Here is a 24,148-nt window from a genome sequence, read left to right as displayed (position 1 = left end):
CATGTTATTTACCATTAGACTAGGAGTCCTGAGTTTTGAGATGTTATGTCTGAAACTTTGTTGGTATAATTTTGTCCTTAAGAATATGAAGAACTTCAGATGTGCGTAGAAGAAGCACATAAATGCATTTTTTCAGGGTCCGAGCCAACATAGCACTACTAGCAGAAAAAGGAAAAGGTGTGGGTAGAGTAAGAAAACACTCATTTTCCAAATGGACGTGGCTCCTGTTTTTAATACAGCAGGGGACTCATTTATAAAGACACGTGTACAAGCACCCAAAACGTGAAAGATAATTTCCTAAATGTTCCTATAACCACTTGAGAAAATAAAATAAGAAATTAAACCTCAAAATTTTGAATGTTACAAGACTTCTGTCTGTTTGTATACAGATGATCATATACTGTAGGCAAAACACAGTTTTATGCACCTGTCGATATTGATTTTTTGGGCACTTTTTTGTTTGCATTTCATAAGTTTTTTTATTTTAAAGATTAAAACTTTAACACTTTTTGGTGTTTCTTCTGTGTTCCTTTTCCATGTATGTCACTAAACATTTCCAATTCAGCAGTCCTTACACACAGCAATACATACACCAACACTACAGAGTTTTATTCATTTGTAAATGCATTTTCTTCTTGCAGTATTTCTGAATTATTGCCTGAAAAAAAAATAAAGTCCTAAAAACCTCTCTGTAAAAAGCCTTGACTTTTAATACTGACTTGATCCAATGTTCAAATTTTTGTCCTTAAGAAGTGTGCAAAATAGGGCATATCTAATTAAATAATGCCTAATTTGCAAATACAATTTCAGCAATACATGTTAAAAATACATTCAAAGACAAAACAGTCATTTTAAAGACCGCATGAACCAAAAGTTGCTGAAACTTTTATTTTAGTATGTTTTTTTAATTTTATCTGAAATAAAAATATTGAGAAGGGGCAGGGCGGGGATTTCTTTTTGTGCATCATTCCCCTGTAGATCAAACGGAAAGAGGGGTTAAGAATATTATGGCTGTAACTGTCAAACTGACATCAACATGCAGAAGGAAATAGTCAGATTTGAATGAAGATTACCAAAATAAATATTGTTCTTTAAGTGGATTCACTTGCATAGATTAATTGTTCACCTAAATGATAACAACATGAGCTAGCAATATAACCATTGTAAAAAAAAATAAAAAAATCACAAGGACTTTAAGTTATAATTTAAGTCTCACAACAGTATTTCTTCAGACAAAATTGTTAGCAAAGACACTTAAAAAGGCAAGAGGCTCGAATACAGGGAATTACAAATATATATATATATATATATATATATATATATATATATATATATATATATATGAATATAAATGGGTGACCACACAAAAAGGATTCAAATGAATAACAAATTGCCCATATTTAATTTATTAATTCATTCAATAACTCTCTTGAACTTGAACAACTCCCTGTCAGCAGACATAAAATGTTTGCACGCATACTTCTCTTCCTTAAAAAACTCTCACATTTTCTGCTCATTGTTAATCTAGGCTCCAATTCATGGATCTGATTGTACGTGCGTTTATAAACGAGGCCCTGGAGCTTAAACAGATGCCCAATCTTACTCATCTGCCTGACAAGATAATTCATCACATCTTGCAATGAGAACAGAAAAGCTGTTCACCACCATCCCAGAACATTGTCTTTTAGCAGATGAGTGTGCTCATGTTTAAATTCATAGCTTGCCTACTTTGTGACGCAGTTTTGTGATGCATTGACAGAGGAAGATTTTGACAGAGGTGAAGGCTTGCATTGACCTCGACTGACTTTAGTATTTCTGACAAACAAACATGCTGAGGGGTTTGTTGCTAGAGGAACGAAGCTGTAAGGACTGGCATGCTGAACAACTCATGGGCAGGAGAGCAAAAAACAGCAAGATTGGACAAACAGCACAGGGAAAGTACTAGTCAGTTGAAGCAGACAGAAAAATATGTTTGTTTGTTTTTTACAACAGAGAGAAGATCACACTGTGTCCAAAAGACACACACTCACACATGCATTAAGTTTAGATTGATGAATACATTTATTATATTAAACAACTTTAAATACGTCATATTATAATCATATCAAAATTTATTTGTTTATTTTATCATTTATTAATATTAAATACTTTAGAAGTTCCCATTAAGTGCTAATGTGAAGAATCTATGTATAATTTTCTAAGCATGATACCATTTTGCCTAAGTAAAATTACATATTCTGTTTTTGCAGATTATTGGATTAATTTAGGCAAAATTATGAAATTTAAAATCTTTTTCAAGTATTTCCAAAGTGAGTTTTTAACAGAGCAGTGGCATTTTCAGTTTTTTTTTTTTTTTTCAATTATTGATATTTTTCTTGAGGAACCTTTTCTTTTTTTAATCTTGGCTAGAACACAAACCTTTTTTAAATATTTATTTTTCGGGTCAGGATTATTATCCCCTTTAATATGATTAGTTTTTGATTGGCTACAGAAAACACCACTGTTGCCTACTAAACCCAACTTGACTAGTTAAACCTTTAAAGTGCACTTCAAGATTAAAAAAACTAGTATACAGTATAAACTAGTAAGTAAAATATTATGAACTGTCATAATGGCAAAAACAAAATAAATTAGTTATTAGAAATTAGTTATGAACAATATTATGTAAAAATGTGTTCAACAAAACATGAGAAATATTTGAATAAAAATTGTGTTCAACTGTATAAATTATAGTTATAAAATAACTAAATTACCTGGACAAAATATTTTTGTAAAAAGTCAGTTTCAATATATGCTGTATTTTCTGAAAGCAGGTCTAAGTACAGTGTGTTATGCATCAATTTGATCAAATTTGATCAATTACTTATCAAATACTATTTACTTCACTCAAGACTTATACAAAAGTATGGGGTTAATTATTTTTTTAAATAAAATTATTCTGTTCCATTCACTAAAAATTGTTAAATTGGTAAATATTTATTAAAATGTTAAATAGCTGCTTATTGTATGTAGTTTAAAATGAAATTATTACTCCATTCATTATTGTATTACCATTAAATAATAATAATAATAATAATAATAATAATAATCACTTTTTTTTAATCAAACTATTTTTGAAGTTATTTTATAGTACAATAACATTTTATAGTGCAATTTTACAATTTGTAATGTATTTTTAATTACATAAATGTAGCCTTGGTGAAAAACAGAAACAGAGATGGCCAAACCAGGGCCTGCAGGCCAAAGGTGGCCCATGGTAACCTTTGATTGGGCCCACTATCCCATCTGAGAGGGTGAATGATGAGGATGGTTTAGAGTCTGTGATTTCTAATTTAATGTCCTCTTTTTGTTTGTTTGTTTGTTTGTTTGTTTGTTTGTTTGTTTTGTTCAAAACGTACTTTAAAAAAAACACTTACTGTCACCCAACGGATAGAGAACAATGCAGAGACATCAGTGAGCAAATAAAAGTCAAAGCCAGGTTCTGCTTGACTAGTGTATTCAGCATTGAACTCTACTGTGTTATAAATGTTTTTCTTTGTATTAAGATATCGTTTAAAATTAAACGTCATCAGTATATTGGTCCACGGCTCTCAATATTTGGTTTTTGGCCCTTCATACGAAAAAGTTTGGGCACCCCTGTTTAAAAACTTTTAAAAATCCTACTGACCCCTTTTGAACGGTAGTGTAACTCTGAAGTCTTGTTAAGTGAAAGTGGATGGGTTTTTTGGTGGAGCAGGGCAGAAAGCTAGTGCTGACAGTGTATCTCACTCTGACCATTTTTGGCAGCTCTCCCAGACGAAGGTCTTGGTGAGCTCTCAACTTCTGTCATGGAGTCACCAGGACAAAAACAGCGCCAGTTCGTCTGCACTGTCTGACTGAGCCCGTACCCATCATCTCTACTGTTCCCATGAGTATCAGGCATACACAGGCCACAGACCTGTGAAGAATTGAGTGTTTTTTTCAGTATTAAAAAAATAAATCAATTTGACGTGATAGGTTAAACATGATAGATTAAACTTCTAAGATAAGAGGCAAAAAAACGTTGTGTTATGAACTGCTTTATTAGAATATTGTACATATTTAAAAAATCATTATAGAATAAAGAAAATATCCAAAATACACTTAGAAGTGTTTCTTTTGTTGCACAATATTAGTTTGTGTAAGTAGATTATTTCCAACACATACTTTAAAGCAGACTTTCTCAGAAGTATTATTATTTTTCTCTTGTATTGGGTCATAACATTTTACAAAAAACATTTTACCAACAGTCTTGTTCATTTCTATCTATATTATGAAGGATATCACTGAGACGTGTACAACTAGAGGAAAAAGGTGATACTTATCTCTACCCCATTCACCTGCAGTATCTTGTTTCAATAACTGTCAGTCAAAGAGTTAAATAGTTCATGGAAATAATTCAATAGAGTAAAGTACACTGTTAGACTGCTGCATTTTTACAGTTATTCATTGCAGTAACACTCAGTAAAATACCACATACATTTTTTGAGTTCACTACAGTCATATGCGCAGCATTGTGAGTCATTTTAGAACTTTAACAGTAATTTACTGCATATTAGGAATATTGCAGTATTCTGCTGTTATCAAAGTAGTCAAGTACTGCTACTGTAGTTGAAGACAAAATTAGACAGTTAATAAAAATAATTTCACTTATTTGGAATTCAATAGTAAAATTAAAAGTTTTGCACTGCTAGTGTAAAATTCATAAAAATTACAGTATAAGTACTGTAAAAATTGTCATATTGTAAAATTAATGTAAATTATTAATTAACTTTAAATTAATTTAGGACATTTTACTATAAAAATAAGTTGCAGTAAGGCTATTCTACTGTAAAATGAAATTGCGGTAGGGCCCTGCTACTGTAAAACACATTTACATGTAGGTTACTGTAAAGGGGCAGTTGTGGTAACTTGCTGGCAACACTGCTGTCAATAAGTTAAAGCAAAATACAACAAAATGTCTAATGGTGTAAGGTGATTTAAATGAATACAAAATGAATAACAGACTACAGAATAGGGTTGTCCCAATACCATTAATTTATGTTACGATACTATACCAGCTGAAGTATCATGATACCAAGTAGTATTGTGATAATGTAACTCTTCTTATTCTTTGGCCTTAGTGGCTCTTTGGAACAAGTCCTCCATTTAGACTTGTCCATATGATAATGACTTTTTTACACATTCCGGCCGGCCTGTCACACTCATACACTTTGGACAATTTAGTCTACCCAATTCACCTGCAGCATGTCTTTGGACCGGGGGGGAAACCGGAGCACCTGGAGGAAAACCACACGAACGCAGGGAGAACATGCAAACTCCTCACAGAAATGCCAACTGAGCCGAGGTTCGAACCAGCGACCCAGCGACCTTCTTGCTGTGAGGCGACAGCACTACCTACTGCACCACTGCTTCGCCCTATTGCATACCTCAAATTATAGAGTAAATTGTCAGAAATACTATATTTTATATAACAGGCCTACTTGAAGTTAGTTCATAATTCCCTTCTTGAATAAAGTATTATTTGCTCGGCATTTCACCTAAAATTTATTCTTTTTTTTTTTTGGTATATTTTGTAGATAACTGACCAACAAAAAACATACATTTAAATAAAGATACTAATTATACCAAATAAACTTTGTTACAAAAAGAGCATTTTTCCAACACAATTATAGGCTATATGAAGTGGTCAAAAATTGTCTCAATATTTCCTGTTGCTATTTTGAGTTTTTCATCTATTGTTTTTTTTTTCACTCTTATCAGGTAACAATCCAAAGTCATTTAAAATTTCACTTTGTGAGTCATTCTTTTTAAGAGATTGTCGCAGTTGTTGTAGCTGCTAAATCATATTAACAGGAGCAGAAATGAACCGATTCATATGTGCGTTCGAAACGTCAGAAAACGTGCAACCTTAAAGGGTTCCAGAAACTATTAAAATAAAATGGTTTATTGTTGCACAAACATGAGAGCATTTTAGTGACCTTTCCACATGCAACATTATCTTTTGTAGATCGACCATTAATGACGATATACTACCATTTACAAACTACAGCAGCACCGCCAGTATTTTGGAGCCATAGTATCGCGATACTACCATAGTACCGGTAAGCCGTGCAACCCTACTACACAATAGCAAATAGATAAATAAATTAGATTAATACATTATATAAGTGCAGGCCGGTAAAACAGAGAGTCATTCCAGGCATATGAGCAAATAGAAAAGATCAAGGAAAGGACACAAGGTGCAGATTCACATTGGAGAACATCTGCACATACTGTACTGCGAGTGAGTCAGGAGAACCAGCAGGCACAAACCATGAACTCGGCAGCCAGATTGCCTTAAACACCATCATTATTCAACACAACATGTTCCATATTTCAGTGATGGCTTCAGAAAGCTGCAAGTTTTTTTGGGCCTTCAACTGGTAACGTGGAAATGTATAAGGAACGCCAAGAACATTTCACAGATAAAATGATAAATTTTGGTGCTAAGTCTTTAAAGAGAAACATGTTAGCATGAGATTTTCTGTTTGTTAATGTGGTCTCAAGAGTTAAGGAAATGACTTTGAGATTAGCTAATGTACCTCATATATTTTCTTCATGTAGTTTTCAACAGAAATTGACTTTTAATTTATGTCATCTAGCTCTTGGACAGACAAACACAAAAATATGACAATACAACCTTAAGCAAGCAACTGAGAAAGAAATTGGATGTGTATCATTATTGGACATATACTAATTTACCAACTTCTGTGTGGTTAATGTTTATTCAACAAAAAGGGAAAATCTCTCATTGCTCTTGACTGAGTAATTCTGTTAACTGTTTATTTGTACAGTTTGATTATTACTCTTTTTATTAGAACATCTACAAACTTGAAAAACTTTTTATTAGTTTTATTAAAGTTTTTATTAGGGCTATTGCTTGAAAATTGTTTATGTTTTTATAACTGACTTTCAGAAACATAAGAATTGTGATATCTAACATGGCATGTAAGATTATTTGAAGTTGCTGTATATTTTTATTTCAGTTTGATGATGTATTTCCAACTTTCAGTCACATCAAACTAATGAATGAAAGAGCATATTTCTAAGCATATTTCGCCCCCAAGCTGTCCAAATTATACCAATAGAGAAGGACTGCCATCCCAGAGACAAACAAAGGGTTAGATTTTGATTATAGATTAACAAAAACAACAACAACAAAAACACACAAAAAGGCTAAGAACATGCACTAGCAAAATAAAAATTGTTAATTTGGATTTCATTTAATGTATCTTTGCTAAATAAAAAAAAATTAAAAAGTATCTTTGCTAAATAAAACAAATGAACACATTGACTGTTTCTTAATTCCATGAATGCAGAGATAGGACTTGCATTCTCATGGAGACCGTTCTTGGTAACCTTGAAAGAAAGAACTGCGAGAACACAAAGCATCCTGTGAGAAAATGAGATGCTGCATTCTTGCAGATGGTCATGTGACCTTCATATGTTTTAAATAAAAAAAATATTTAAATATTACAGCATTCGTACAACGATTTGTTGTTTTTTCCCTTTTCATTATATAGTACCCAGAATAGCAAAGTCTACTAAAAGAGGTCGAGCCTTCTCATTTATGGCTCCTAAACTCTGGAATAGCCTTCCTGATAATGTCCAAAGCTCAGACAAACCCTCTCAGTTCAAAACCAGATTTAAGTCCTTTCTTTTTAGTAAAGCATACACATAGTGCAACACATAACAGTATGATGCACGAGTGTGCTCCACGCAGATGAGTCAGCTTGACAAACCACCTGTAGGATGCACTTCTCCTGTCTTAATGCACCCGACATTTTGCTAGAAATACACACATATGCTTCACATGTTTGTTTTTATGTTTGTTTATATAACTTGTTTATTATAAAAACTTTATTTTTGCATCTTTTGTTTAAACAACAATGAACAGCAGCTACGCTAAATATTTTCTTGCTTGCTTGGTTTGGGATTTGTGGAGTTGCACATTAATGGATTTGCACTTAAGTGTTTGGACTTTCAGCAGTAAAAATTAAACCACACTGAATTAAACTAAACTGAACTTCAACTCTGAAAACTGGATGCAAGATTACTGAAGGATGTATATTCAGAAACAGCCCTTGACCACTAATTTTTACATATACTGCTTCTTATAATCAATTATGGTTAGCAATAAAAAATAACCTGATATATAATTTCACAATGCTGAATCACCAAATGCATTTATATAATTGCATTAAACAAAAATGACCTAATATGAATTTATGTGAAGTGTAATTAGTGGTGACCTTACCCATATGGACCAGTAACATATGTTAAGTGTAATGAAAAAGACTGCAGCGCTACATTTCCACACCTGGTTATAAGTTACTGCTTAATCTGACATGGACATCTGGTCACAATAGGCCTAAAGTATGCGAGGCTCTTCCAAAGAGGAGTTCCCCATTCTGGAAAAAACCCAAAACAAAACAAACTTTGTTTAACAGGAAACAAAGCTTTCACAGGCCTAACTCAGGTTTTGTCTATAATGATTTAAGAAAAAAAAAAAAAAGAAAAAGAAAAAGCCAAGCTAAGCTCTGAAGAACATGTGGAGACTTGAACAGATCTTTGTGCAAAACAATTCGTTAATACGAGACAGCACTGTCATTAAAAAAGGCCTCAGCATTTTAGATATAATAGAAAATGCAAATGATGAACATGCGCACGGTAGCTACCTAGTCTAATTTTAAACCTGAATGACTCTCCCTTTGGCTAATATTAAACTAACAGGTGTAGGACTTTTACTGGCAGTAATATGTTCTTGTAAGGAAGTTTATATGCAAACCTCAGACTTCTAAAACAAGACTATGAAAATGAGGTCAAGGTTATGGTCAGCTAACCTACATTCCTCTACAGGGGACCAAACTGGTGAAATATTAATTTTAAGCTCTCTGATGGGAAAACATTTTGAATCTGTACACACTGTAAACGATTTCTGTTGTTTTCACAGTATTATACTGCATTTCTCAACAGTTTTTTACTGTATAAGCTGTGCACAGTGTGTTACTGTATATATTGTTGTTTTCACAGTATAATAATGTATTTTCAACTTTTCTATACTGTGAACATGGTTAACAGTATGTTACTGTAGATTTTACAATGAATTTTGGGGGAAAATCAGTTACTGTGCATCTAAATACAGTACTGCAAATGACCAAGAACAACTCCACACACACTATATATTATGATTATTATGTTTACTTATTTTTAGACAAATTATTTTGTGAAGTAAATAACCTAACCAGTTTCTTCAGACTGTTCAGTGCATTAAACTGTCCCCTGGTTTTCCATTTTTGGGTGCACTGCACCTTCATTTTATAAGGTAACATGGAAATATGAAATAATATTTAATAAACATAACTTTGTGCTAAACCAAAACGTAAATTGGAACAAAAATAATTGATTCACGTAACCAAGGGCTGTTAAACACAAAATGATTTCAAAGTCAGCTTAAATGTCAGAGTGACCAACCTGCTTTAGACGGATTCAAGAATATTGGGCACCCATATGGGCCACCGTAGAGGGCACATATCTCCGCATTTTCAAAACAACATTTTAAAATACGCACTATCTTAATAAATAAACCACAGAATTGAGTTTAAAACAACAACATTCTCGCATGAAAAACGGTTAAAACTTTATTTCATAACACATTTATTATCTAGTCATCGAAGACAGGGGCATGTCTCAATAATGTCTAGGCCGATTAAAGCATGAGGTTTGCCGGATACATGAGTGATGGAGCGCCGTCAACCCCTGGAGGTCAGAATCTCCCCTATCGGCAAAGCACACTTAAAAGTAGTCATGATATCTATAAACAAACCACAGATTTGAGTTTGGAAGAACTATATTTTCGCATGAAAACCCGTTAAAACTTCATTTCGTGACATATTAAACGCAATATTTATGATATGATCTGGCTTTTCTCATTTGCCATTATATTTGCTTGTTGGTGTGAAATGAACTCTGGGAGAAAAAAATATTAATTCTCAAAACACTTCAAGCGAACCTTATTCGTATTGTTTAAGTCAGATACATGTAATATTTTCGCTGGTAAAGTGAAAAAACAACAACAATATTACTATTTTATCAATATCACGTTTGCACTGGTTTGGTTCAGCACTCAAACGAGACCGAATCGGATTGAACCGTTTGCTCGGGAATTATTTTATCACACGTGTTCACAAGCACATTCAGCAATATGTGTATAAATGTATGTGGCCGAGCAGTATAACGAAATAGTAATAATTTATTGTTGTGTCTTAGAATAATTTACAAAAAGGAATCGGTTTTAGGCGGATTCGACTCTTTACTGTTCTAAGGAGTCGATTCATAAAGCCGAGCCGACTCGATTCGACCTTCACCAGGCATGCAACGGCTCTTCTAATTTGAAATCCACCTGTCGCCTTTTCCTCCAGTGAATTCATCCTCGGTAAGTGTTTAAAAGTCAAATTCTGTTCGTTAAAGGGTTGTTTTGTGTATATTTCCGTGTAGTGTGTGTGTAATTTAAAATAATTAACCAAGTTACTTCAGTTGTAGGTTCTTATGTCACGTTATTCGACGCCAGACCGTGTTTGTAGTGTTTGCGAGGTATTAGATAACGTTAAGTGAGTTTATCTTAAGTGAGTTTTTGACCATAGTAACGTTAACTGTTACCTGAAAAAAAACTTTTACTTGGGGTTAACTACATTAATGAATTCTGTATTTCAGCACAACACTGAGATGAAGGCAAAGTCACCATGAAAAGTTAAACGTTTAACGTTAAGGTAAGCTCTGGTCTTCATGTGGTCATTTTGACTAAGTTATCATTATGGTTAAATTTGTAAACTGTAGGTTAACTTACTTATTCAAACTAAACTCACAATGAAACAAGTCTAAACTGTTTTATTAAATTGAGCTGATAATAAAATTCAGTTGATGTCTTTTAAGCTAACGTTAATATTAACATAATTCATATTAATTGTCTATTTCTCACTGGTTAATGAGCTTATTGTATAACGTTAGTGTGTCATTAATTGTACATTTTATTTTTGGTGTTCAGGTGTAGGGAATGATTTGTATACAAATTTATTTGAACCCCATACAGATTGGTATGGTTGTACCATAGATTTAGATTATTAAATGTTAAGTCTTATTTTACTCTTATCATATTTATCTTTTTTGCAGCTACAGCAATTGATGTTGAAAAACTGATGCTACCAATCTCTCCTCACTTGATTATTCAAGGTAATGTTGATGTCTTCCTCATTTTGATTAGATTATAAAATGTCAAGTTGTTCACAGATTTGTTGTGAGGAGTTTCATGTACAACCTCTTTTTCTTCTTCCAGTAGCGACGCAGTGGCACAGTAGGTAGTGCTGTCGCCTCACAGCAAGAAGGTTGCTGGTTCAAGCCTCGACTGGGTCAGTTGGCTGAATACAATGGCATAATGATTCTGCTTGCTCACAGGAGGTACTTGATTTAGTTTTCCTCAAGCGATACATCAGTTTTTATGAGTAATGCGTGACACTTGAATTGAAGGGACAGTTCACCCAAAAATGAAAATAATGGTTTCAAAATAGTTAAAAATAGATTTTTTTTGTTGCATTTAACACAAACTCATATATTTTTTTTAAAGAAATTTGGTTCAAATATAGATGTCAATAGTTACTGGTTTCTAACATTCTTCAAAATATCTGCTTTAGTGTTCAACAGAAATTCAAACTGGTTTAAAACACATGGAGTAATGGTGGCAGAAAAGTAAACTATCCTTTTAAATATTTTATTCTGAGACTTATTTTATATGTGTCTTGTCTTTTGCCATATTGTCTTTCTAGCTCAGATTGTGATGAACCTGGAATGCGACACCAGTTACTCTTAAGTCAAGAACCAAATAAAGCACAGATGTGGAGGGATCTACAACTAAACTAACTGGAGGAAAGGAACCTTTAGGTAAAAACACCTGCCTTATTTAGATCTGAAGTATTTTATTTGGCATAGAGTATTATTTTTTTATTCTTATTCTAATTTTATGTAATGTATATACTGAATATAAGTCATTTAAATTTCACAAATGATTGAATATAAAATATCATCTAGATGTCTTATTTTTCATTGTCTTAAACAGGGGTGCTCAACCCTGTTCCTGGAGATCGACCTTTCTGCAGAGTTTAGCTCCAACCCTGATCAAACGCAACTAAACAAACTAAATAGTATCTGAAGGAGCACTTGGTAAATAAAGACAGGTGTTCTTGATCAAGGTTGCAGGTGAGCTCTGCGGAAAGGTAAATCTCCAGGAACAGGGTTGAGCACCCCTGATCTAAATGCTCAAAAATGCTGAAATAGATTCATAAGGATTAATGCTTAAAGTAAATGTTTACTTCTCTCTATAGACCAAACATGCTTAGTATCCCACACATTTTAATAAATTATTCATTTTGGTTACTTTTACACACACACACATATATATATGGGTAAGCAAGTATTTAATAAATAAAATTATTTAACCAAATGACTCTATTAACCTAGCTGCTGGGAAAAAAACATGTAAAATAACAGATTTGTTTTTTTTTTTTTTTTTACAGTGTGGGTGAACATACTACCTGGATGTCCAACAAAGACTGCACAAGAGCTCATTTGATGGCACATTCTGTCCTGTCTACATCTCTGACAACCTGAAAGTGCTTCGACATCAGTGAGTAATAAATCTTCATATTATCATGCATTCAGGATTTCTGTAAGCCTATCTTTAATTTAAGTTTGTAATCAGCAGTGACTGTTTTAAAAAATGTGGTATTTAAATTATTCTTAACGTTTTACTGATGCTGTGCACAGTAACGTCATGATGATTTAATTTGAGGAAATGTCACTGGTGAGGTGTAATAATATTTATTTGTTTCACTGACATGCCATCACTGCATATTAAAATACAGTAAAACGAATTGACTGCAAAATATTATCACAAACATTTCTAGTAGTAGACTGCTTGACTACTCTTCAGTTCTCTGCTCAACTTTAACACATTTGTTCGTGTTGCTGCGCCTTTCATCAGATTTTGCCAAAAATGAATGCTTAGTGATTACTTTGTTTTATGCGAACCAAATGTCAGTAACTCATCATTAGCATTATTTTTTTAGTTAGAAGTAGATTTTCACATGTTAAAAGCTTAAAAGTACTTAATTAACATTAGTCACGTTAAATTAGATTATTTTATTTATTTATTTATTTATTTTTAATATATAGCCTCTTAAGGTCAGAATTAACTGTGTTCACCCCTCTTAAATTCGTGGAAGCTCTAGGGTGGTCATGGAATCAGATATTCAAGCTATACAGAGTCAGACATTAAGTTAAGATGAGACTTTATTTTTTACATACCTGTGTGGACACTTGACTAGTGTTGACTTGACTGATCTTTTCCCCATTACTGTTAGTGTAATTGTAAATAGACAACAATCTGTATTTTGCCAACAAAAACGACAAAAAAACAGTGTTTTATTTATATAAAACAGCAGTGCGGTGTTTATTTTCTGAATGAATGAAATAATTTGAGGCATGATTAGTTTTTACTCCAGTGATTGATTTTGCTTGTCATTTTTGTAGGATCATCAGAAGTGCTCCTGCCCTTTTTCACTGTCCCTTTTCTACAACATCATTTGGCCTTCATCATTTCGTGTCTTGTAGCAGTATTTTCACCTGTTTTTAAAATTGTAATACTTTTTGATGCATTAATTGTTGACTGGTTTTAATGATCAATTTTTCATTAGTGTTCTGTTGCTTTGTTATATTGAATAATTGCTACTGTTTCAGTATGGTTTACACAATAAACTTTTATTGTGAAGTTAAAGTTTCAGTTTCTTTATTTTTCTTGCATTTCTTGAACAGTTAAAATAACATTTGTGCAATTTTTAAACATTTTTTTGCTCATTATAAAGTAGCACTATTAAATACAATAAAATAACATTTAATAACTGTAAAATACTTTACAGTAATAATGAAAGTAACGTTAAAATACCGTAGTTCTGCATGGTAAAAATGAACAGTAAAATACTGTTTTCAGTTTTGCAGTATGTGTATCAGTACTGTAATTGGTGTTACAGTAAAAAAAATAAAACAGTAAAATGATGTAATACATTTTACAGTAAATGTAATACTAAAGTAATTAGTATTACAGTAATGTTACTGTTTTATGAAATACAGCAGCTACTGGATAATTGTTGCCAGTAACTTACTGTTAATTTAACAGGAAATCGTTTACAGTGCACTACTTGACAAAAGTCTTGTCGCCTATCCAAGTTTTAGGAACAACAAATAATAACATGACTTCTAGTTGATAATTTGTTAACAGAAGTAGCTTATACATAAAAGGCAAAGGCCTCTACTGTAGATTACGCTGATTTTACCATAATAAAATATGATCATGCCTTGATTTTTAATTAATTAATTGGGACAGTCAGGTCTGACTTTGCTTAGACAAAAGTCCTGTCACTTAACAGAAATAATGTACAGTATAGAATATAAAGTCATGGTGCAGTAAAAAAAAGAGTTAATATTGTGTATGACTCCCATGAGCTTGGAGGACTGCATCCATACATTTCTGCAGTGACTCAAATAACTTATTAATAAAGTCATCTAGAATGGCAAAGAAAGAGTTCTTGCAGGACTTCCAGAGTTCATCAAGATTCTTTGGATTCATCTTCAATGCCTCCTCATTCATCTTTCCCTAGACGTGCTCAATAATGTTCATGTCTGGTGAATGGGCTAGCCAATCCTGGAGCAACTTGACCTTCTTTGCTCTTAGGAACTTTGATGTGGAGGCTGAAGTATGAGAAGGAGTCTCAGGCTGTTGATGTTGCCATCCACTCTGCAGATCTCTCACACTCCCCCATACTGAATGTAACCCCAAACCCTGATTTTTCCTTCACCAAACTAGAAGTCAAGTTATTATTTGTAGCTCTTACAACTGGGATAGACAACGAGATTTGTGCCAGTAGGTGTAAGACTGTATTGTAATAATGGTCAGACAAGTGTATATTCACATGAATCAATGAACATTCTGTAAATGGAAACATTATCATGCTAAAGGTGAGATATATTGGGTATAAGGTGATACATGTCTCAACCTATTTTAGGTCACAAAAAGAGCCCTAAGCTACAAAGATGTCAGACAAAACCTAGCTCAAAACAGGCTTTATACTGTCAACACACAATGTCCCATATGAACCTCAGAATATACATTACATCAATCTTTTATTACATGAAACTGTGCAAGTATTCAATTTTGGACATCTTTTCCATCAACAAGACCAGAGGTAGAATTTGTCTTTGACATGGTCCAGTCAATGGTTTTTCTGTGCTGTGAATATCAAAGTAAATGGTCCAGCAAGAGGGTGAGCGAGACAGAAACAGACAGGTATGGCAATAACGTATAACACAAACACATGGCTTCTATTACACGAAGAGCAGCGCTGAGGAGGATCCACAGACAGATGGCAGCTTCAGCCATGTGAATTTGCAATTAGCGGTACTGAGTGCTGAGTTCAAAGGCTACCGTCTGGAAAGGTGTGGGATTCTCTGGAAATAAGGAACAGTCTGTGGTAAAACACTTCTAGTAGCTACGACTATAGTGCTTGCGACCACCCAAACTCCACAGAGAAACCTTCTACAGTGACTTTTTATATACCTTTTTGTGTAAATAATTGAATTAGTTAAATTATAAATAAAACACACACACAAAAATAAAAATTGTTGCTTTAAAGTTACAAGTGAAGTCTAAGTTATCTTTTTTTTTTTTTTAGCTTAGTCTCTTTATTTATTAGGGTTCGCCACAGCAGAATGAACCGTCAACTTATCCAGCTTATGTTTTAAACAGTGCATGCCCTTGCAGCTGCAACTCAGTATTGGGAAACATCCATACACTCTCATTCAAACCCATACACTACGGCCGATTTAGTTTATTCAATTTACATATACCACATGTCTTCGGACTGTGGGGGAAACCGGAGCACGAGGAGAACATGCAAACTCCACACAGAAATTTCTACTGACCCAGCCGGGGCTTGAACCATCGGCGCTCTTGCTGTGAGGCAACAGTGCTAACCGCTGAGCCACCATGTTGCCCCAAACCTGAGTTTTGTTGAAGAATATTTTTTAACAGATATTAAAGATTAACTATTAGTGAGCATTAGATGATGGCAAAGGTATCCAAATGTGAAGATTTACATTTATATCAATCATTGTACACTACAGTTATTTATTTATTTATTGATAACACCAAGATGGGGACCAAGTTGCATATTAACTAGCCTTTTGACTGTTTATTAGTGCCTCCTGCATGACAATATTCTACATTAATCTCACTTAAAGCTCCCTCAAACATAATAGAACATTTACTTTCTATTAACTAATCCTAAGAAAGGCATCATGGTGGGGCAGTGGGTAGCACAACCGCCTTGTAGCAAGAAGATCGCTGGTTTGAGCCCTGGCTAGGCCAGATGGCATTTCTGTGCGGAGTTTGCATGTTCACTTGGGTTTCCTCCAGGTGCTCCGGTTTCCCCCACAGTCCAAAAACATGTGCTATAGGTGAATTGAATAAGCTAAAATTGCCATAGTGTATGAGTGTGAATGCAAGAGTGTACAGTATGTATGTTTCTCAGTGTTGCAGCTAGAAGGGCATTCGCATCGTAAAATATACTGGATAAGTTGGTGGTTCATTGTGGTGACACCTGATAAATAAAGGGCCTAAGCCAAAAAGAAAATGAATAAATGAATAATCCTGAAAAAATATTTATATTGGAAAATGAATATTTGAATTCAGCAAGAATACATTACACAAAATTCAAACCAAAATAATGATTTCTGAAAGATACTCCAAGAAAAAAAAAACATTTTGAAATAAAATGACTTTTTTTTTGCAAATAATTACTCTATAAAAGACTTAAAATCATTTAAAAAAACAAATTTGACCCTGATTTTTTAAGAGTTGTTATTGGTAAAATTATTGCAGCTCAAGTGCAGGAATGTTTATCTAATATTTATTTATTTCATTCATCAGTCAGTGATGCTTAAGAGCCAAGCCTAAAATCTGGATGTAGATATCATTTTTTAAAATATATAGTTATCAAGTTATCAAATATCTTCAATGATTTTTTGTTGTTGTATTTATTAAATTACAATTTTTACCAACTGCTCACACACATTTTTAAAGCAGCGCCATCTTTAAAAAAAAAAAAAACACACAATTCTCAAAACAGCACACACAAAATTCAGAATGCCTCACACCTGCCTCCTTCAAAAATGTATCACTGCATTTAAAATACCATAAACACATGCCAGAATAAGGCATTTGCATCAAATGGCAAACACTTCTTTCACAATACTAAATATTTAGGTATACCATATAAAAACTGTTGTTCAAAATCTAAAGCTCTTTGCTTTTTTGGGCTTATATCAACATTTCAATACAATGTTCTACAGTTAAAATAATCTGCTAAAAGGTGTAACTGGTACACTGTAAACACCAATTACATGTAGAAACAGACACTCTTTTAGGCCAAACATTACTGGTTTATACAGTAGCATACAACAAAACCATAAACATACTGTATGTACAAATGTAGAAAAAAATATATATGTAAAGCAAAAGTATTCTCTCCAGAATACAGTAAAAACACAATTGTGTTTGAGGGGTTTTGAGAGGGGGGTTCTAATGCCTGAAATAGAGTCATGCAGGCATCAGGTTGGCCATCATACATTTTACAGAGCCAGGCTGAGAAGAATTTCTTTATTCTTTTTTTAGAGGAGGTTTGGATTTAGAAATTAAAGTAAATATGGGGTAAAAAGAAAATAAATGAATGAATGAGTACATATGAGGTAGATACAAAACTACAAATTGTGGATGGGTGACAAACATGTTTTTTTTTTTTTGGCCCAGAACAGATTTTGACTACAGATTTACTGCAGTAAAGCAGTAATTGTTTTGTGATCAGTTAAGAAATTAGTGTTTTCAAATTTGAGCAGTGTGTGTGTGTGTGTGTGTTTGTGTGTGTGTGTGATCAAGTGAATAAGTGTAACATTTTGACTGGTTGTGTTTGGAAAAGGAGAGCAAGGAGTTTCCTGCTAGATTTTTGTGTTTTAGGTAGTGAATTGTGTGTAGTATTTTGAAAAAAAAGTGTTTTATGAAGTTGAAAACTGAGTTCAAGGCTGAGAAATAGCTTCTGATTTTAGAGATTTGCTGTATATTTGAGTGAGACCTTTCAGAAATAGTGTGACATGAACAGATTTTGTGTGTAGGCAGTTGGAACAAAAACGTAAAATGTACCTCTGCTAAATTGATGCACCTGTGTTCCACATGACATGAATGAACTGTCACTGTCTGTTATTATATCTGTTTGGTCTTCAAAAACATCAGGCCTCCCAGGAGATATAATTCCATTAAACACAGCCAAGTGTACATTGTGGATTTATGGTCTTAAACAGCATTCTGGGGTTCAGACCTTGATGATATTCTGAGTAAAATACATAATAAAACCACCAGTCTGGGGACCAGCAGAGGTTAAGAATCATATACACTCTCCAAAACACACAAAGTCAGTCATTCGCTTCTATTCACATGTTCTTTACCACGAAGAGCACACAATACATGTGGAAAGTCATGCTGCTATTCTCAGACTCTGCTAGAACCGCAAACTGGCAGGCTGGAGATGTGATTTCTGAAAACTTTAACATTGTGCACGTTGCAAACAGTGTCTTTAGATCTTAGCTGCTTAAAATAAAAGAGCCATGTTAACTCTTCACTTGATTGCTCGTGCATTTAATTGTAAACTCTGAGCCGATGAGAGTCAAAATAGCACAAATTTGCCTTTGTTCCACTCAGAGCCAATGCCACAGGACTCTCTTAAAGACATTTTCATCTATAGCCACACATTTATATCTAAAGCCAAAACAAACACACAAAAAGGAAATTGCTAAGGTCTATATTTCAGCGTAATTTGCAGTTATTTACAGAAAAAATGACTTCCAGCACCTCCTGAAGCGTATCTGAGAAGCACTTTGTGAGCATGTGGGGAAAAGGGCTTCTCAGTTTCAACAGTGTCTCAAATCAAGGTAAATAGCTAGTAAATTTAAATGATTTTTTAAACAAGTATCGTTCCAATTATTGACAAATGCCCTGTTACACTGTATAAGTTTTAAAGCCATGAAAGTGTCACTCTTGGACTATTCTCCTTAATATGTTGTTCCATCTCCAAGCACAAAATGTCTCTTGATGAAGGTCATCTGGTCATGTCTAATTTCCAGAAAAAAACTGAACCGTGTCCAAAATCAAACACAGCTGCCTTTTTGCTACGTTAATCACTGACTTACCAAAGGGAAGCTTCTGAATAAACTGCAATGCTTATTTAAATGTAATCATCCATAGAATTTAATGAATAACTATTATTTATAAATTAATGTTATCCACTCAATTGGATGTCATTTTAAAAATATATGATCCAAAATCTGATCAATGTATAGGTAAATAAATATACAAATTATAACTTGGAATAAACCACTGAGTAAATATTAATTTAGGTAACACTTTATTTTGACGGTCCATTTGAGTATTAGCAGACTGTCTGCTTAATATCTGTTGATACTGCTCCTTCAACAGACATTTAACTGACTAAGAAACTTTACAAGTACATGTCAACTTACACTAACTCTAACCCCAACCCTAACCTAACAGTCTACTTATAATCTAATGAGAATTAGTGGGCATGTAGATGCAATGTAACTTAAATTCAACAAACAGACCATCAAAATAAATTGTGACCTGAATTTATTTATGATCCCTTCATTAACGTTTTGAAGTGTCAAAGTTTTGGTTAAACAGGCTGTCAATGGAGAGGTAGAAATCCATTAGATTTTATTGAAACATTGTCAGTTGTGTTCTGAAGGTGAACAGAAGTCTTTTGAACTCTAAATGATGACAGAACTTTCATTTTGGAATGAACTAATGCTCTAGATCTTAAATGAATTCTGGATTTCTATATACTAGAATCTGCTACAGACTGTTAAGTTTTGTTAAGTTTTATCTCAGGAAATTGATGTTAAGGCTGATTTCAACACACAATCTCAATGTTTCTACTAAGCAAACTACAGTAAACAACACATCAGTGATAATGCTTAGGTCCACAGGGTCCACAGATGGCATCCTCTGTCATATGCATTTGCAAGAATGGTGTTTCCTGTGTTCAGAACAGTAAGACATTTCACACTTTTCTCCCTGTTGATTCGTTCAGCAATGGAGACAACATTCAAAATCTGGGATTTGGTTAGCTACACGACATGTATCTCAATAATACTAGACATAGACAATGTACCTTACAGGGTTATTTTTGATGCACAAAAAATCTTGGAGCTTTTTAAAATTAGACACGTTTGACAATGCGTTTTGTGGTTTAAATGTTGCTGACAATGGAGAATGAGAGAGCTCTTTCATTTCATTTCATTTAAATTACAAAGATTGTAGTGTCCTGGTCTGGACTCTAGAAGGCAATTTGCTGTATGCTGTTGTAGTTAACCACTTCAACAATACAACAATAATTCTTTGCTGCTGATGAGGGGAAGCTTGGCCCACCCTGGGCCTACATCAGATAACAACAATTTTTTTTTGCAATGCGTTTCATAACTGAGAAAGCAGCATAAGATGTGACCATGAGCTTCAAAAAAACATGTTTTGGCAAGCCATACTCATTTACAAGCTTGATTAAAGTATTCTGTTTTAATCATTTTAAACAATTCAGGCTGCAAAAAATGAAAGTGAAACTAATTCAGCATAGAGCGCAGGTTTCTGTGCGCATCACACGTCTGAGCATGCATTACTAAAGGCACTTCCCTTTAATACCATTTTATGCATTTGTAATTCATACAATAAAAATTCTTCAAAAACACAAACAGTTTAGCAGCACTTAGTGGGATAATCAGGAGATGTATTGGGCCCGCTTAAACATTATAGCATTTTTCTCACGTAAAAAGCAAATAATAGGTTCACTATCTGTTAATGAGGCACAGAAACGAATACATCACAGGCAGTTTTAGTAGTAAAGTTCGTGCAAAGTGCAACATACAAAATTTAAACACGAGTGAAAAGCACTTTGAGGCAGTTGGTGTCAAAAACATCAATGTTTCGACAAATATCCACTCATAATCTTGCTTTTGCTTTGCTCTCTCTAAACGCGTGCTGCTATGTGTGTCATTTGTAGAAACAATATCGAGAACTGTTCACTGTTGTGCTTAACAATATTAAAAATTCAGAATTCAATAATGAATAGAATAAATATTGAGAATTCAAGATGTTTCAGGGAGCGGCCGACGCACACACACACAGAGCGCTATGATAAAGCACGTGAAACGCCATGTGTGTGTCGATTAAAACATGTTATATGCGAAATAATACTTTTTTGATTGGCTATAAATTGTAATTAGCTCTACCACTAACAAGTAGGCTAATATGCAAAGAAAATCTGCTATTTTATAATTAGTTTGTTAGTCTTAAAAAAAAATACTAATGTCCATATTGGCCCTGGTGCATTAAATAATAATTATAACATTAAGAAATTTTAAAATCACAAAATATAGAAAATGGTATGGAATGTTGATATTATTTGAAGGTATCATCTCAAAGTTGTAAATTCCAGCATAGTGACAACACTACAGTTATTGTAAAGATTATTATATGCGTTAAAAGCAAAATGACGGATTATATTGCATGCATATTTTATATATAAAAAAAGTTAAGGAATAAAACTCTTTAAAAACAGCAATAATTTCCAGTATCTTATAGAAAACATATTTATTTTTTTTATAATTCCGCTTTTGGCAAACATAAATGATTAAATGTTTATTTTAGGGAATAAAAAGTTGTTTTATTGTTTGTCAACTCTGTCATGGATGATTTTAGTAATGTTTGGAAATAATAATAAATCATAGCAAGAAAAATCCTAATGGGTAGTTTAGTTACTAAATTGGAACTGAATTGACAGTAACAATTTACAGTTTTACAACTTTATAGCCAAACATTCTACTTGCTATAACTGCAAAGATCACATAATACTAATGAAATCAGGATTAAAATATTTTTAATTCGTCCAATATGTGATTAACGAAATATTTTGTTTTCCTTTTGTAATTCAGGCAATAGTATTGACAGTTTACAGTTTAAACATTTCATATAAATTATTGATGATTTTTTTTTTTAAGAAAAGCAAAACTAAATATTTTTGATTGCATAATATGTGTGCAATTCCAGCGTTATGGATGTGACATTTGCAGTAAAATCTCAAAACGTAAATTCACATAGAAAGTATATGTTAACATTATATTAAAGCATCTGTTTATATTTTCTAATACAGCTAACCACAGAGTTATAGGAGCAGAAAAATATTAATCTGTTAACATTTTTTATATTTTAAATGAGGAAAATAAACATGCGTTATATACGAAAAAAGTCTGCGAGATTACTGTGTACAACATACTTTGTAGAAATTATTTATTTAAACATTACCTTTTTAGTTTTGGTAGTTTTATGAAATTTTATTATCTTAAATTTGTTCTTAAATGTTTAAATAATTATGTTCCAATGCTGTCACATGAGCAACTGCTAATGGTGACTGCCTTGTTCCAAAGTATAAGACCTTTTTTAGGTCAATTTGTTTTCTCTGTTAAGGGAGACAAATTATGGAATGATTTACCTGTTAGCTTAAAATTAGAAAGTAATATCAGTATTTTTAGTATTATACTTAAAAACTGGTTAAAAACAAAATTGCAATGTTTGTGTACATTGCAATTTAGTTTTTAACCAGTTTTTAAGTATAATACTAAAAATACTGATATTACCTTCTAATTTTAAGCTAACAGGTAAATCATTCCATAATTTATACACAAACAGTCTACTATTAGTTTGTTTGATAATGTCGCCTTTGCTTTTGCCTATTAAGTTAATATAAAAAAATAGAGTATATTTATTTATTAATAATGCCCTCCTGTGGGCAAGTGTTGAGAATTAGCAAGTCTGCTGAAACAGTAAACAAATGCATTTGGTTGTCCAGTGTAATTGAGATTTCCATGTTAAAAAAAGGTTGAGATAAACTGATTCAATTTCTTTATAATAGCTATTAATTTTAATAGGCTAAACTCTATTTTTAGCAGCTTTTTGAAATGCATACTAAAAAGTATTGTATAAAACATATTATTGACCGTTTCAACTGTGTATTAGTCATCTCTAGTCATGCTATGTAAAATGACACAGGACAGAGGAAAGGAAAAAGAGCAAAAACAAATGCCAAGAGAAGGTACGAATTATGAGATCACTGGCACATCGTCAGCACAACATGGTGTTATTCCCATGTAGACTAGTTGTGGAGAAACACAACTAATAAGAAAATGATGCAGAATAAAGGCGACATTTCTTTGAGAGAATCCGCTGGCAGTGGAGGAAACCAATTTTATATAACCTAAGTTTTAGCAGGAACATGCAGATAAACTCACAGCAGAACGTTTTGTTCGCACATGAAAGTGAAATCAGAAGGGGAAAACAAAATCTGATATTTTTCATTGCTTTTTAATTTTCATATCTGACTCACATCCAGACCATCTGCTCCGTTTTTATATCATTAGATCCATTACATAGTAGCAGGAAAAGGAGGGTGGGAGAGGAGAAAGCACTTCACTCCGTCCACATGCGCCACTATTTTGATTTTGATCGGATCACACCAGGAGTGTTGAAAAGGACACATTCCAGCAGATCTCACCAAGGGTGAACTGAAGAGCCGCTCTCTGCGATTAGTCCGAGGCCTTCTGTTATTAACTTTATCTGTGCCGGAGCTGCCACTGAAATATTTTGCTCACAATACCCTCGGGGATAATTCTGCGATAGCATCTGGACCTAATTAACCCTGCAGCGAGTGCGGTCACATTAGAGGCTCGAGTGACGCCGCTTTCAAGGCAACATAAATGCTGCTTCTGGCTCAGGTTGCAACGACTGTGTTCGAAATACAACAGAGATCAAAATCTTGTCAATCAGATAAAACTAGTTCTGTAACGCTTTCCAAATGAGAATGAATTTCATCTG

At 33.4% G+C, this 24,148-nt stretch overlaps 2 protein-coding genes and 2 long non-coding RNA genes across 17 annotated transcripts in view; 2 read left to right on the top strand and 2 right to left on the bottom strand.

The window, feature by feature from the left end:
• Positions 1–24,148, bottom strand: part of LOC147839360 (uncharacterized) — a 963,858-nt gene that overhangs the window by 218,686 nt on the left and 721,024 nt on the right. The gene's annotated exons all lie outside the window — the stretch shown is intronic.
• Positions 1–24,148, bottom strand: part of LOC147832235 (uncharacterized) — a 165,773-nt gene that overhangs the window by 69,578 nt on the left and 72,047 nt on the right. For 2 of the 10 annotated variants that reach the window (XM_087298318.1, XM_087298317.1), the window contains exon 5: positions 3,629–3,937. The exons of 6 other annotated variants lie outside the window; for them this stretch is intronic. In XM_087298318.1, the coding sequence (XP_087154444.1) occupies positions 3,746–3,937 (192 nt within the window). In that variant the 3' untranslated portion in view covers positions 3,629–3,745. Of the gene's footprint in view, positions 1–3,628; positions 3,938–24,148 lie in introns of those variants that run through there. 2 more of the 10 variants (XM_087298319.1, XM_087298320.1) reach the window with 1 other exon arrangement.
• LOC147839361 (uncharacterized) overlaps positions 9,786–24,148 on the top strand; it is a 62,304-nt gene continuing 47,941 nt past the window's right edge. The window contains exons 1-8 of one of the 5 annotated variants that reach the window (XR_015518501.1): positions 9,786–9,825; positions 10,330–10,495; positions 10,774–10,829; positions 11,230–11,289; positions 11,393–11,514; positions 11,880–11,994; positions 12,627–12,736; positions 13,642–14,297. This is a non-coding gene — a long non-coding RNA (uncharacterized LOC147839361). Of the gene's footprint in view, positions 9,826–10,329; positions 10,671–10,773; positions 10,830–11,229; positions 11,290–11,392; positions 11,515–11,879; positions 11,995–12,626; positions 12,737–13,641; positions 14,298–24,148 lie in introns of those variants that run through there. The other 4 variants (XR_015945604.1, XR_015945605.1, XR_015945606.1 and 1 more) reach the window with 4 other exon arrangements.
• LOC141379290 (uncharacterized) lies at positions 14,299–17,888 on the top strand. The gene is made up of 2 exons (XR_015518508.1): positions 14,299–16,016; positions 16,601–17,888. It is a non-coding gene; the product is annotated as an uncharacterized LOC141379290 (long non-coding RNA).

The sequence above is a fragment of the Danio rerio genome, chromosome 20 (genome assembly GCF_052040795.2).
Source record: "Danio rerio strain M-AB ecotype USA chromosome 20, GRCz13ab, whole genome shotgun sequence".
Classification (NCBI taxonomy): domain Eukaryota; kingdom Metazoa; phylum Chordata; class Actinopteri; order Cypriniformes; family Danionidae; genus Danio; species Danio rerio.
Note: the sequence above shows the minus strand (reverse complement) of the source record. Positions and strands in the feature narration are given on the sequence as shown.